The 16,788-nt window shown below is 39.9% G+C and overlaps 1 protein-coding gene across 3 annotated transcripts in view; it reads right to left on the reverse strand.

Annotated features, from left to right (window-relative positions):
* The window catches only part of dennd2b (DENN domain containing 2B), a 50,880-nt gene that overhangs the window by 27,519 nt on the left and 6,573 nt on the right, over window positions 1-16,788 (reverse strand). For 2 of the 3 annotated variants that reach the window (XM_034111035.2, XM_034111029.2), the window contains exons 2-4: window positions 8,505-8,627; window positions 2,687-3,940; window positions 1,133-1,278 (exon numbers count right to left, since the gene is read on the reverse strand). In XM_034111035.2, coding sequence (XP_033966926.1) covers window positions 1,133-1,278; window positions 2,687-3,940; window positions 8,505-8,602 — 1,498 coding nt within the window. In that variant the 5' untranslated portion in view covers window positions 8,603-8,627. The remainder of the gene's footprint in view (window positions 1-1,132; window positions 1,279-2,686; window positions 3,941-8,504; window positions 8,628-16,788) is intronic. The other variant, XM_034111045.2, reaches the window with a different exon arrangement.

Here is a 16,788-nt window from a genome sequence, read left to right on the forward strand (position 1 = left end):
CTACTGCCATCCCGCATTAGAGTCCAATTTAAAAGCTTTGTTTGAAATAGCTGGAGCAATTTCAAACTTCTTCAGGGGCAAAGTCTTTGTCAGGAACAAACAGAGATTGGCAAATGTCGCATCTCCAAACTCCACACTCACAGTGCTGAGGGAACAATGGGGGCTTTGTTGGGATTCACGTGAAAACCAGTCATGCGCTGACGCTCTCTCTGAGACTGCTGCACATCCTCAGCTTTTAGGAAAGAAAGCTGACGAGACTGATCACTGATTTGAGAACAAAGCAGCTAATTGTAGAAATAACATAAAGTAATCTACTACCTGCATGTTAAAGCCTTTATTTGGTCGCTGAGAAAGAGTGTGAAAACTTTTGACTGCATCTGAAATCCAAGCTTCGGCATGAGACTTTACTCACGCTGACACACATTTCCACCACATTAAGTATGCACTGGGGGAACTGGCAATTGGACTGGGCAGAAGGCCTGTGGTCATTTGTTAGTGGAAAGGAATTTGGCTCTTCAACAAGTCTAGCGTGTCACATACATTGTCTCATTTCAACCATTGCAGTCGATCATTACAGTGAGATACACTCGCTTGCAATGTTGCCGTGTCAGAGGATGAGGCGCTACAATCAAAGTTTAGTGTGAGTTTGCTCAACAAACAGACAACCCTTATAGTCAAATACAACCCATAAAACCAAATGTTGCGTTTTAATCTAATCTCTCAAGGCCCAGGCTGAGTGTCTACACGGGGCAGATGCAGGAAGAGGAGCTATCCTAACTATCTTATTACAATGTGCAAAGCTGCATGGGCACATCACTTTCACTAAAACATCTGACTACTGTCTTTTAAGGCCAAAATCCCATGAATTCCTAAACATGAGTTGCATCATATCGCGTTATGAAAACCAGCAAATATTCACATTCAAGAAGCTGAAAACAATCCAAAAAAGTGACTTGATTCATCTAATTTTCTATCAAATTATCTGTTGATCAACTAATGGATTAATGGATTCATCATATCAGCTTTAAACTGAACCAAAGAGTGACCGGGGTAAGACAGAAGCCAGTGAGCGATCAGGGGACCTGAAATTCCTCTCTCCTGTTTTTTAAAGCAAGTGAACCAGCGTGCTTACCTACTATGTCCTCATAAGTATTCTCCTCTAAAGTGCCTTTAGCAGTGGGTCGAGTCCGCGTGCCTGTGGTTGCTGTGCCGTTCTCTGTCGGTGAGGATGGATATGAAGATGGCAAACTCGTAGCATCCTCTGACTCACACGACTCTCTGGGGAGAAATGAAGAATGTCAGAACAGAACAGACCAGCACAGGGATAGCTGTTATATATTTGCGCACACAAAATGACTAAGAGGAAGGTGGAGACAGATAAGTGTAAACTGAAACAGTCCAGACGATGTTAAAAAATAGTCCAGAAGGACGGTTTAACTTCTCCCCCTCTTGCCAACCAGGAACAGAGAAAGTCAAACCCTTTGACTTATCCCTCAAAAACTGAAATGAGGATAAACTTATAATATACCTTAAAAAAGCTGCAATCACACGGAACTTCCTGATAAATTACATAGAAACATGCAGATATATTACACTTCCTGCTGTCTGTCTGCACAGTTTAAGGTTCCCATCACATGTCACGAGGCACTAAACAGGAACTGTGCTACATTAGTGCAGGCATATACAGTATGGTCATGCCGCGCCATCAACAGCTTGTGGCTTTTAAACTTGGTCTGAAATTGCTGGAGCCACAGGAATGTTAAACACAGAGTCCAAGGGATGCACATTTATGGATTCAACCCCATTTTACATAGGGGCAATCTGGGGAGGCCCCACCCTCAAACTGAGTACCTCTGATTCTGAGAGCCTTCAGAAGAAAACAAGACCAGGCTACAGGACCCAAGATGCAGCTAATATGTAAACAACAAAGCGACATAATAATCAATAATCCAATGATGAATTTTGTGGTTGAGTAATTTTTCCGTTAGCTTCTGTTTGAATATATACTGTGGATCAGATAGGAGTGGAAATTAGCAAATATGTTTTATTGATCCAGGAAGAATCTAAAAGTGTTGATGGTATTTAAAATAAATCCGTTATTTGATCCTTATCTAGTAGAATATACTTTATGATACAAATGTGATCGTCGGTTTGATAACATTAGAAAAACTAGGGTGACAAGAACTCAATGCTCTAACAAAACTCTTGTTTTCTTCAATGGTCTGTTGTGAAACATAACTTATTCAACAATGATCTATATTTCATGTCCTTACTAAAAACAAACCACCACAACCAGACACACTGATGTGTTTCTTACAAGAGCAGCAAAGCTCACACTTAGCCTGAGATCTATATTCCTCCACCAGATATGTTAGAAACTATAAAACTCCAAAGACATCCAAACAAAGTCAGAGCACCCAATAGAGATGCATTGATCCATCTTGTTCTCTCCGTAGCTGCATGTAGAACGTTCCAATCCATCAATAGAGCTCCTTTTCTCCCCAATTCAAAGTTTGTTTGACTCACTGGTTGGAAATTGTTTCATGTAAATTAACATAAGAACAAAGATTGCTTTATGGAAGAAATACTGAGTTGGTGTTCGTGGTCAAACACTACATTTCACAAAGACATTCACAAGGAAACTGCATTTAATAGGCTACAGACAGAAGCACACAGATGTTCTCACCTGTCCTGTGGTCTCCCTGGGGTGCTGCCCTCAATCTTTATTGGTCTTGTCACACCGGGTGCTGGAGTCGAGGGCAGAGGCGGGGGAGGCTCAGAGGCTCCGTTTGGAGGTAGTCCATTGGCGGGCGACACATTTTTCTGGTCCCGTTTGGCGTCATACTCAAAAGTGCGTTTGGGTTTAGGTAAGGGGTTGACCGGTGTGCCCACAGAGGTCTGCTGGCTCGGGGGTTCTGGGCTCTCAGACCTGGTGGAGCACACACTAAACCTTTGTCTGAGTTTTGAGAGCTTATCAGACACCAAAACAGCATCTGGTTCGGTGGCCACTGAGCATATGCTGCTGCGCTTACTGGTGCATGTACTGTCCAAGTCGTCACCTATCACAAAAGACTTCTGTCTCGTCTTGTCTGGAGCATAGCAATTACTCAGATAGCGTGGAGGGGATGGGCTGGGGTTCTCCTTCATGGCTTGCTCTATCTTTTGTATCCTGTTGAGGACCGCTGATGTCTCCTTCCGAGCAGACAGCGAGCGTATAAATGTTCCTGAGGAGTCTGTCTTGCTTATCCTTTTCTGGAAGCGACCTAGGCAGTCTTTGTCTGAAACTCCTTCCTCTTCCTCAGTGTAGGAGCATTCAGAGTAAGCTGAGCTCATCCTGCGGACCCCCTTAAAGTCAAACGTTTTCTCGCTGCAGGGAGAAGCGAGCAGGCTGGGGCAGCCCTCACTGCCCCCTACACGCTCCCCTCCTCTTTTATCTAAACACAAGCTCATCCTAGGCAGACTCACCCTCCTGTACTCCCATGCTGAGATCTTTTTCCGTATTGTGTCGGGGGGGGCACCTGCTACTGTGCGGGTGAGAGAGAGGGTGCGCTTGTGGCTTTGGTTGGTGGAAGGTCCCAGTGACAGCGTGCTACAACTCAGGGGCCGACCATAATATCCATCTTCCGGATAGAGTTCCCCTTTTTGCTCCTTCTGCTCCTGACTTTCCTGGCAGGACTTGGTTTGGCCTGGAGGTTTATAAATAGAGAGCCTGTTGTCCAGGCAGCTGATGCTCTTTGACTTGATGAGACGCCCTTGGAACTCAGCGTCACCTTTGAGAGAGGCAGCGCTGCCCAAGGTAGCGGTCTTCCAGCCAGTACGTACCAGGAACCTGCCGTCAGTCCGGACGTACCTACTCTGCTTCTCCCCGTCGCCCAGGAGAGGCTGCTGGCCCGGCCCCTGACTGGCAGCGAGAACAGGACACGGTGACGTAGACTGGCACCTGAAAGCAGACAAAGGAAGGTGTGAATAAACAATGTAAGCATTAAAGTGTTTCTCTGGGATTTAAAAAAAGCATTTAAATAAAAAAATTAAGAAAAGGGAGCTGCCAATAAATCCACTCAACCCTGCAGCTTTAAAAAGTACCAGAGAGTTGATGGTGAACAGATGGGAGAAGACTGATGAGCTGAATCAGCTGAAAACTCTGAATTCATTTCCCAGATCAAAGACAGAATGAAAACTTGAGCCACTTATTAAATACAACCACAGGAAAGTTTTCAGTCTTTGGCTGAGTGAAAATAAAATAAAAGCCAAAGGAAATAAAGACATTAAATTAAAAAAATATTAAAATGCCACTGTGGATTTTTCCACATAATCCAAAAAATCTTAAAAGAGTCACTGCGGACCTCCCACAGAAAGCAGTGTGCCGAGAAAGATTTATTGCAGCGGTCTCACCTGTAAAATTCTCACTGCTCCACTCTGGTCCTCAGAGTCTTGGTACTAGGTGCTACAGTTGCTGTATGCTCACTGCTGACTATACCACACACACACACACACACACTTTCTCACGGTGCTCAGCTCCTTCAGGATTTCAAGAGAAAGACTAACTTTCCCTGTAGATTCCCGACTCGTGGTGTTTCAGGAGCCTCGTCATAACTTGGAAGCTTGCTAAGTCTTGCGAAAGTGAAGTGTGAGGAGATCTGATGTCACAGCCATGGCTAGAATAACAAGTGCTATGGGAGGAGGAAGCTGAGGGCTGTGATCCAACAATGCAGGTTGGGACAGATCTGGCTTCACACCTACCTGCCCTTCCCTGGTTTCAGCCTCCTGCTCCAGGGTGGGAGACTTTTTTTTTTACAACAACTAGGAACCTGTAAGCTGCAAGAATTATGGAGTCATCTTATCTTACTCTCCCTGAAGAAATATGAGTTTCTGAGACGACGACTCATGTCTGGAAGTTTTTACTGCAGGAGGGTAATACTATGAAGTCAAAGGAACAGATTTAAAAGCCCACATTACTTTGGAAACGGAACGGATATATCACTGACCAGGACTTTCTTCCAGCTTGGTTAAAAAGGAATAAATCAATGTGATACTGTAGCTATGAGGCGTTTCATATTTTTTTACGCTACTGCAAAATACTGTAGCAGTGGTGAAACATTTTTCAGGCAATGACTAAAAGACACCACCCCTAACAAATAAAACATAAATGGACCTGAACTTTAATGTGTCCTCAATCGAACAACAACCAAAGCATTTTCTCTTCATTAAACTCTTCATTAAATCTTTGTTTCATGAGCTGTTTTTTAGAAAATGATATTGAATGCGCAGAGGGGACCCTGCTTTCTCTGCTGCCGCCCCTAAACTGTGGAACGACCTGCCCTTACTAATCAGACAGGTCTGTTTTTAAATCCCGTCTTAAAGGTCCCATGTCATGGCCATTTCCACTGATCATAATTCCGTTGTTGAGGTCTACTAAAATAGATTTATACTGTACAATTTTCCAAACTCACATTGGTTTCTCATAGAGCATCTCTGTAAAGTATGTGTATTCACTCTCTGTCCTAAACGGCTTGTTGGAGCTCCTGCCCCCCCTCCCTGTGAGCCCAATGTGCTCTGATTGGTCGGGACGTTGCGAGGCTCGCTGCTCAGTGAGCTGGCTTACTGGTGTAGTTTCCGGGTCGGCGATACAGCGAGACAGCGCAAAACTCATCCTGAGCACACACAAACACTCACAGCCGAAGTAAAAACAATAAGTGTGGCTTGATATTGAGTAAGAAAAAGGTTTATAAACGCTGTGAGAATGGGTCTGCGGAGAGCATTTCTCCGCGATCCCAACTTGTCTATTACCAACCAGGGAGCTCTATGCAAGTCAATGGGACTCCCTGCTAGTTTAACATGTACACTACAGGTCCCCACCCCTCCTGGTGTGTGAGGAGCTCCGCGGATTGGTCCATTTTGCGGTTCCCAGAAGAAACAAATGGAAAAAGAGAAATCTCCAACGAGGCGTTCTGGGGCAGCATAGACAGGTCTTTCTGTGTTAGAGTTTTACTCGCTACAGGGTGTACTTTGAGGGTTTTTGACTCTTCAGACCGTTTACATGCATAAAAACCTTCATTACACACAAGGGACGGGTAATAACCAGAAAAGCATGACATGGGCCCTTTAAAACCCACCTTTTCTCCTTAGCATTCGTAAACATTAACAAGTAGATCGTTGCTTTTATTTGCTTTCAGTGGTCTATTGTTTTTACTATATGGTTGTTGTTTTTTTGTTGTGTTTTTAATAGTTACGTTTATTCTGGTTTGTTTTGTGTTCGTATCTTTTATGTGATTTTATACTTATTTGTATGTTTTGTGAGCTGAGCTGTGTGATTTTATATTTGATGTATCTCTCTGTACAGCACTTTGGTCTGGATGTTTTAAAATGCTATATAAATAAAGTTGGATTGGATTGAATTGAATGGTAGATTTGTAAAAAAAAAAACATAAACAGATTTTCTTATTATCTGAATGAATTAAGCTCTGATTATTATTGTAAATATAAACCAACTTGAGCTTGGAAAGAGTTCAAAACAAACTCAAATCTCAGGTGAAATTAGGTAACAGAGTTTCATATTTAAAACCTCACACCAAGTCAAACTTATTTTTAATGAAGAAAACATTTTATGAGCACAATAATCTGATATTAACCTGCAGTCCAACACATGAGATCTTGCACTGCTGCAGCAGAGGCTTATTATAATTTCTCTAGCAATTTAAAATTGTTCTGGTTGCCAATAAACCCCTGCCAAGGATAAGGCCACAGAGAGAGTCTCTCAAGCTTGGTATCAATGGGAGTGTTTTAGAAGCAACAAGACCAAACACTCATTATAACTACTCTTATGCCAATAACATGACAGTTTATTGAGTTAATCGAAGCCATTTTCATTTTGGCTCTTTGGTTTGATGGCCGCTGGGCTTGAAAACACTGTAGACAGGAATCACCACAGTCTCCAGAGCTCATACATGATTTCACTTATGTGACAATTAACAAATAATAAAATTAAAAAGATTCAGACTGGCCTTATGTTGTGCTATGTGGCGATATTTCTCAAAGAGACATTTTATATAATTAGGACACTCCATACAAGTGACTTAATATGTACTTTATTTAGACGTTATGTATGTAGGCGTGTAGACATACAAAATTACTATATATTATTTCCTTTTTGTGTAGACTATATCAGTGGATATTAATGTGTTGTTTATTCTTTCACATAGCAGCATACTTTATCAACTGCGAAAGCAAAATCATCCATCAAATAATACAGATATTACAATGGTATGGCCTAATTAGCTATGAGTTCCACTTTTGTTGTCAATACATATGTAGGCTGCAGTACAAAGACCTCTCGATTAGACACAAAAATTCTGGTGGTTTGCATCATGCTTGTAAAAATAAGTCCGGTATAATTTCCGGTGCCTTGCTCAAGGACACCACGGCAAGGCAGGAGGTAATAGTGCACACCCTACGTTCTTTTGTTTTGCCTTGCATTGTTATTTTCCACCATAACATGAAGGCCACTTGAGGATTCACAGTTTGGTGTAGGTGTAATTTGCCCTAGAAATGACTCCCTGGTTGATGTCATAGTTTGGGGGAATGCATTGTGTAGCACTTTTCCAATTACATTCATCAAAAGAGGCTGAAGTGTTAGAGGAAGGCAACCAATAGTAGAAAGCTTTCTACTGCTAGCTACTGCATAGTGTTTCCCTCACATTTACATTCAAGGGTACAATGGGGGAAATAATGAATGTGCACATTTAAAAGTAAATTAAAGTCATTCATTTAAATAATGATATCAATATTATGATTTACATTAGTGCCGTTTGCCAGTGGTATTAATATACACAGCAAGCAATGGCAGAAACCAGCTGCCACGTGGTACTCTAATGTTATGCTGTGCAAGAATAATTGTCCTATATGTGTTAACTGTACCATAACTGCCTCATTAGTACAGATAATTATGAAGGAATGAATAAGAAATACTCGGTCAAAAAGTAACATTACTATATATTGTATTACAAATAGCAGCATCGTGGCCAACAATCATAATGTGACAGTGTAAAAACAAACAGTTTTGAAGATCAATGATGATGTTACCTGCTTTATGTTAGATGGGTTCAGTCTGTCTGTACCTAAACACTCTGGTTAAACTAAATGGACAGCATGATCAATTGTAAGAAGGAATAGTCTAGATATCACATATCTTTCCTAGTTTGTTTTCTCCCTCAGTGGGGCACTGTCAGCTCTCAACATGCTAACACAAGCTTCAGCTCTCGACTCACAGCTCAGACTTAGATGGGGCCCTCGTTCAGGATACAGGATCGTACTTGCAAAATCTTTGGAAGTCTTATCATGAGAGACAATCCTCTGTAGTTTTTTCCCATGAGAAAATAAAATTGCCTAATACCAATCATTGATGAAAAAAGAAAATGAATTATCTAAGTAAAGCACTTGTTTCTCTGTCAGTCAGATTGACTCCCTGAACCCATGTGACAGGAGTGAATGTGTACAAATCATCTCACCCCGATGTCCTGGATGTCACTGACCTGTCGGGGATGTCCCGGGGAGCTTTAACCCCTCCGGCACGAGGCACAGCCTTCGAACTCTTGTTGGCAGTCATGTTGGTCCTCGAACGTGCCACTCACCTGGAGAAAAACGGATGAGGAATAATTATAAAAAAAGAAGCTTTCAGATATTAACAAAAAAACATGAATTTATATTACCGGGAAAAAAAATACTCTAATGAATTGTTGGAGTGTTAGTTATAGCTTTTACCAAACTAGAAGGGCACTCAGAGAGAACAGACCCTCACCAAGGCCATTTCCATATGTGAAAAATAATGCATGTATCCACACTGTGACTCTGATCCAGTCAAATGTAGAGCTTCTTCAGGCTTTCACCATGCTACACCATTCCTTCATTTAATTAAAATTGGGACAGTTGTTTTTTCCGTAATCCAACTGACTACCTTAACAAATAGAGATACATATTTAACGGAATTGGGCTTATTAATGTTGGTCTACCAATAAAGAGTCTATGATAAGCCCTTTAGTTGATATTAGCTTGACGTTAAAAAATGTTTAACACTCCCATGTCTAAAATTGACTTTTCTGAATCAGAGATTAAAAGAAGAGAAGAGTTGAAAGGTAGTATTGGCCTTGAAAACTTTTCAACAGCATGTAAAAACATTTCTGTCAGAGCAGCTCCAGTGCGTCAAGCTGTTTTTCCTTCACTTAATAAATGGCTCTTTTCACATCAAATAACACAGAACAACATCAGCAGCTCAAAGGACAATATTTAAACTTGGTTTGATCATAGCCAGAGAGGAAATTTGAAAAGAGAGACCTTATTCATGTGGCTGCTATCTTGATCAAATATATTTTTGGGGGCTTAACCTGCCTTCCACATGATCAGTGGTAAACCCGCTCTGGGCTGGCTGTGCCACATTTCCTACAGGGAAAACAGTGATGCTCATCTTGCTGTCTATTTTTGTCTGTTGTTTGGATCGTTATAAGTGAAGCACTTTGGGCCGCATGTTCACAAAAGGAGCTATATAAATAAAGTTGAGTAAATGGCATCAGGAGAAAGGGGAATTGTAATTGTCCAGTTAAATGTCTGAGGAGACATTTAAGTTTGTTAGTAATTTTGCAGCCCCTTAGTGTTTCTTCTGGATTAATTCATAAAGGTCACCACGATGAATCATTGTGCGTCTGGCACTGCAATTCAGAGCAACATGTTAACAAGACAGCAGTCCTGCCACCTTCAGGTAGCTGTGAATCCTTAATTACTAGGCTAGACTTATAAACTTACTTTACTTTAAATGTTTCCACATTACTAATGAGTCTGGCGATTGAGAAATAGTTCAAAACGAAAGTTCTCAATGCTCTGACATCGGGCTGTGCAGACAGTTTTGGATTGATTTGCCATAGGTGGTTATAATCCAAATGTGAGATGTCTGCCTGTTGTTCTTAATAAGGGACTGTGGCTCAGTGTCATTTAGCATGCTCTATTTAACACTATGAAAAGTCCTCACAACAGGCTAAACTGTGAAGACATCTGGCTTATAATAAACATTTCCTGGACTTAATCTGCAATTAGACCAGCAGTTAGTTAAACTGTTGGCCATTGCCCCTGAAAATCTGATTTAAAATGCAGCAATGACCCTTCAAGACGGCTCAGAGCGATTGTTCTGGTGCGTAAAGAGGTCAAATGGAGATCCCTGGAGACCAGAGGTGGAGGATGGGAGGGTGTTTGGCAGCATGGCTTGTTTACAGGAAGTTGTTGTATGAAGAAGCCAGCCAACCAGTAGTGAAGCTGAGTCCTATAGAGACAGATGAGGAGAGGAGGGAGCATTCTTGCTGTCAGCTATTTCCTGTAACTGTGGACCTAGCTGAGAGGACGGGCATGCATCATTATATTCATCAAAGGATGACGTTGTCCTATCCTGCTTAGATGTTTTCATGAAAAACATTGTACAGTGCATTTTTACAGAGAGAATGGCACAGAATAGCACATAATCACTGGGTCTTTCTCATTTCTCGGAAGCAGATATTACTGCAGGATTTCAACATTTAACAGTGTGTCAGTGACTCAGACAGACAGAGATACTTATCAAGCAACATCCATTTTTCTCCATAATCAGAAAATGTTCAAGTGTTTTCATACATTTAGCTGTCACATTTGGGACGAGGACTACTGTTTGTATTTAAGACTTTTGGTTCACTAAGAAACGTGAAAACACACTTTTTGGAATCCACATGGAACTACATTATTCTTACATGATTTAATGACATAAGAAAACTAATGGAAACAACTAAATGGATATTGAGCCAAAATCTGCTTAACAATCTTAAACATGAATCAATATTAGACACAATTGTTCTGCTTGCATAACATTCAAATAATCTCTGATTAATACTTTAAATATTCTTGGTTTTTGGAAGTTAGATTCAATATTCTCGTCCTTATTGAAAACAAGAAGCTTCTGTCATTTCAATTTGTATCGACTAAGGAAAACATTTAAAGATTAGCTGCCAGATGCGAAGATTTTCAATTGTGTCAGTTCTACACAATTTACATATATTAAGTAATACTTATTTGTATGAATTCATCACTTTGGATTTTTTTAACTGGGAAAACTACAATCAGAGAAATGGTTCACAGAGTCCCTAGATGGACTTTGCAGAGTAAACAACGAGGCGTTAGCCAACTGACTTCCTGAGGTCGGATACCATCTCCCTACACAAAATCACTGCCGTAAACAACCACTTCTAAGAAAGCTCTAGAGTACCTTTAAAGTGCATTCAACCACATTCAAGACAATTTTCTCTTGAGACTTAAGAGCCAAAGGCAAGCTAACGGTCAACAGCGAGAAGTCAACCGCTTCGTGCTGATTTCTTCAATCAGGGTCGTGATGGCAGCCATGACATTGTTACGTAGTAAAAATGTGAGGAAGCGCACAATTAGACATGAATGTATGTGGGCACAGTTCAGCGCAAGGGCATTACTGAGGAAAGTTTGTTTCTGTTTTTACCAAATACAACATATTCACTTGAGAAAAGCCTAAAATGTTTCTCAATAAGAATACGTTGCCGAATAGGTATGCGTGATACACAATATCTCATAGGATGAAAACATTTGAGTTGTAGAATTTAGAGATCTTCAATAGTTCTCACTGGTTAAGATGATATACAATCATGTAAAACACAAATGAAGAGAATGGTTAGGAATAAAGGAAAGGAAAATATGGATGATTGATTTGAGAGGAATATGGACGCATCTCTTCCACAGCAACAAGAGCATTTTCATGGGACTACAAAAATGTCTCCATAGTGCTTGAATAAAATATGAATTTGTGTTCACTGTTCATACGTCCTTGAGAGGGAGGTGTGTTTAAAAAGTGAGTCTTTTATCAGCTATGTGCGTGTTTGTTTGTGTGTGTTAGTGTGTTGCTGTGAAAGAGAAAGACTACCAGGTAAAATATCTTTCAGAAGAGAGCTCTCTCCCCACGTCCTTGGGCCTGTCACATTTGACAGATCATCTGAAACACAGTTCTCTCCCATGCATGCAGGAATGCACTAATATGTTCTCTATTCATCAGACCTGCGGCTCCATTCAAAATATTGGAGAACGTTTTTGGAGGGTGAGGGGCAGCAACACCTGGACCTGATGCCAAGAGATTGTTTTTCATTCAAAAGAAACTACACTCAAATATGCACTCGCTCAGCAGCTGGCACTTGATGTTCAGACTATGAGAGCATGGCACGGGTTTATGTAACAGTTTCAGGACATCACAGTTCAGTTTAGTCTTTGTTTGTCCTGAAACACACAGCAGCCGACACAACAGTGTCCACAAACAAAGGTTAATCCTGTGTCTAGCTGCTCTGCTTTTCTGGCTGAACTAGTCCCCGTTTTCTGCTGATCAGCAACCTGACTTCAAGGTTTTGGAAGAACACCGCAGACCTTACAGGCAGCCAAGACAAAATGGGTAAAGGAAGAGTAAAAATGTCTGCAAATTCTCCTCTCTTTCCGGACGTCACAAATCACTGGCAGGCATGATCCCACACACTCATCCACGCCATTGTTTCAGCATCTACAGAAAGACCAGTTCTGTCCACCACAGACAAAAAGACACTTGAGCCGGTTGAGTTGGACATTGTTAAACAGAGCATTGTGGGAGTTCAGCTGCATAAAGGGAATATAGATGTTGATGCTCAAGCCAGGATAATACAGTCTACATAAAAGCATTCCCAACACACCCAAACTGTTCAAGTGATGTGTTCACACAAACAACCTTGTATTGCAGGACAAATATGAACAGAAAAGCAGATGATACTCAGGATTGAAACTCTGTACACTACTCGCTGTCTCTGGATAGCAGTTTAAGGCTAAATCAGCCCTAATGTGTCTATGTAAAAGAAAACACCAAGGTTGATGCTACTGGCAGTTGCACATAGCAGTAGGGCTGCTCGATTATGGCAAAAATCATAATCTCGATTATTTGGGTCAATAATTGATATCACGATTATTAAAAACGATTATCCATTATCCACTTTGAAAACACCCATTTATTGAAAACAGACTCCTATCGTATTGAACAGTATGTTTTTAACAGTTGATTACCCTTAACTTTAAGTATAATTCAACTGAAAATCAATAAAAGATTATTTTAAAAAAAATTATAATAAAAAATAAATAATCGTTTTATTTAGATTATGTTGTTTTCATAATCGTTGCAAGACAAAATCGTAATTGCGATAAAATACGATTAATTGAGCAGCCCTACATAGCAGTACATGTATATTATTACCCTGATACTCTAAAACAAGGTCCGCCATGCTGCCAGCTCTGTGGAACAGGTGGAACCAATTCTTGGAATCTTTTTTTATCTCCTTTTCAAGCCATTTCAGCTTTTTTTCCGGGATCATCATGGCATATTTTCTTTTTCTGGCAAAGAGGAAACCCTTCTGTGTAACCTAGATATGAGCATGCACAGCTGCAGAGGCAGGCATGTGGAAAACAAGCTTAAATCCATCTGAGCGGCAGCAGGGGGGCTCGTGTCAGAGCGCTGACCTCTGAAACACAGTCTTTGACTTTTCCAAGGACATGAAGTAGATTACGGGTATTCTTGTTTGCTTCTGTTTTAAAGTTAGAGTTAATAAGTTAATAACTTCTGCATCACCTGCCTTGCACTCATGTTATCAACCATTGTGATATGTGTTAATGTATTTGAGCTACAGAGGGTTAGAAAGTTAAGCTAAAACGTTGCTATGCTTTGTTGTGTGGTGTTATTCATAAGTATTTTTAAGAAATCAGCAGAACATAACAACAGGTATGTAAATGTTCTCAAGACAGTGCAAGTAAATAAAAAAGTGGGAAGTACAACTGCAATGTCATCATTAGATGTTCCATGTAAGCAGCTGATAAGATCTTACAAGCAGCCATTTGTTTCCTTTTACCGTAGAGATGATGTTTCCCTAATGATCTATTGTGTTATTCAGACTTTCTAAAGCACACATTTAAAAAGCTAAGAAAATAAATGACCGGAAACTCACCTTACAATATTATCTGGCTTACAAAACTCAGATTAGTTACTGGGAGTAATCTCGAAATCTTACAGTTGTGTTCCAAGATAACGTCACTAGAAATGTTCTACAAAGTAAAGGCTATCTACTTAGGATTTACAAATTGCAAGATCAATGAATAATGTTTTATTCTGAATATCAACAGCTTTTGACCAAATAAAAAATGTACTAACAACACTGACAGTGTTTGTTTGAAACTGTATTCAGACATTAAAGCTGATAGTGAACTGCTGGTATCAGATCAGCCAAATGTGAGAATTCATGAATCAATGAAAGCATGGTATCATACAGCTCCCAATGATGCAACTCACTGTATGTCAAGTGCACAATAGAGAGCTTGTAATAGTGGGAAATTCACAAGATTACTCCGAGTCCTCGAGTTAATTATTACAGAACAGCAAACCTAAAGAAAAGTCAATAAAGAGATGCCACCTGTTTGAGCGAAGGTAACCCAATAACATTGTAGAGTACAATCTATGGCAAGTAGTGTTAAACAAAGTAAGAGGCTGTACATTTAGGATGATACATCTGGGATGGATAGGTGTCATGCAAGTGTTTAGCAGCAGACAGCAAAGGCAGACAACAAGGCAAACTAAGGGACAGTTTCATGTTTCATCAGGAAACACAGTCAAACAAGTCTTGGAAGAAACACCAAAATCAAAATACACAACAGCCTGCATTACAAATCAAACTGACAAATCTAAAACAGGTTTGATACATATTCTTCTCACTGACGACTGTGCTACAAAACGAATACAAAGTGAGGCTTTTAAGTTACTAATATACCGTAACTGCAGGATGGATGCGTCATAATGGGAAATGAAAGGTGAATCTAGATTTTCTTATCATTTTTCTCAGCGGTTGGGTCGCTTCAGTTGAGCACGGGTGGGATTTTCTAGAGACCTGAACAACACTCAACTGAGAATAAATAATAGAAATTCTATCTCTACTGTCCCCGAAAAAAAAGGTCACTAGTTTCTTCAGAGCTCTGCTATGGCCAACAGTAACAGACTCTTAAGCTGCATGTGTTAAAGTGTCTGAGTGTGAAGTAAAGTACTGATGAACAGCTAGCATTAACCAAGAGCCACTTCAATAAAGGTTCAAAACCGCTGAATGTCCAGCTGCACGTCTTAATAGTTGAGCGATGAAAAGAGGAGGAAGGATGTGGGAATTATTTATCTACTTTATTGAATCGCTGTCAACACCGAAAAAATAAAAAAGATAGAAATTGCATCTAGTGTCATGTCAAATACATATTTTATTAATAAGAAAATCAACACTACTTGTTGCTTCAGACTAACTCCTTGAGAGCTACTGTTTTACACAAGTACGCAGAAGTACATTTAGAACAAGAGGTGTATTATTATGAGATAAAAGATTCTATTGTGTTCCTTGTGCAAAGAGGCATTGTTGTCAAGGGCTGCATACTATATTGTTTGAGCATCGACAGTGAGGTGAATATTGAGATTGTGTGAATGTGTGCTATAGTCACATCGAAGAACGTGCAAAGTCCAATACAGCTAGTTACTGCAGCATGTCATGCTAGAACTTCTTGATGCTTGATACAAAAGGAGAACATGCACAGTTCTTATTTTTACATGACTAATCTATATAACGAGAGGTCTGTCTGATAGAAAAAACTAACTATTTCTGGAAACACAAAGGAAGATTTTGATAGCAAAGAAAACAACATAAGTTTAATAGAATTATTGACGCTACAGAAAGGATGATGTTGACCAAAAACAGGTACTTTGTAGTTGTTGTTTCAAATATTGTGCAGCCCTAGTTGTTCAGTTTTTAAAATCTTCAGCATATCACACCAATACTCTCTGGATTTCCTGAGGTAAATCACTTTCACTGTGACTACAACAGTTCTTTCAAAAGTGTCCGGTAATAGGCCAGGCTCACTCCTGTTTAACTGAAAGGAGAACACAGAAGAATTTTCTCAATAGTCCTGTGTTGACAGTCCCGTCCAGGGAGAGGGGAAGGTCATTGTTTGATCTGCACAATAGAAAGAGTTTTAGGGGAAAAAAGAGTGCTAAAAAAAGCCAGTCACGTCTCTGGGGTTTGTATACGATTGTACAAGATAAGATCATCAAGAAAACTCAGTAATTCAGGTTTAAAGTTTTCCTGGTTTAAACTATAAAGCGCTTAGTGAGAGCCTGCATTTGCCAGTGTTACTCAAAGGTGTCAATACTTTAATAATTTGGTGTTTTAGGATTTTAAAATCTCAGCCAGGATATAGATTTGCACCAAATGCACATAGACAATTGTGTGTTGCATTCATTTTATTTGTTTGTCATCCAAGTAAGTGAGGAGTTCATAAGAAAGAAAAGCAAATAAATAAATAAATAAAAGGCACATCTGTCAGTTTTGGTAAATCATTCAAATATTCCAAATCCATATCTGCACCAATAATCACTTGATGCCCATTACCTAAACATACACCAAATGTCAATGTAATTTCCTACTAAGTTTACATGTTAAAAAAACTCAAGTTCAATTGATAACTCTTACTTATGAGGCAGTATGGGAGGAATTTAGAGGAAAAAAGTACAATAATGATGTAAAAATAAGTATGACCATGTGAGTATTCCCTTTATAAGTGCATTACAACGTTCCAGTTGTACATGGTTTGTTCAGGATGTCATATACAGTACATAGGTCTGCACTATGTACAGTAGCCTAAACACTGCATTAACAAAGGAAACTGCATCTGTGA

Source organism: Pseudochaenichthys georgianus, chromosome 3 (genome assembly GCF_902827115.2).
Source record: "Pseudochaenichthys georgianus chromosome 3, fPseGeo1.2, whole genome shotgun sequence".
Taxonomy (NCBI): Eukaryota; Metazoa; Chordata; class Actinopteri; order Perciformes; family Channichthyidae; genus Pseudochaenichthys; species Pseudochaenichthys georgianus.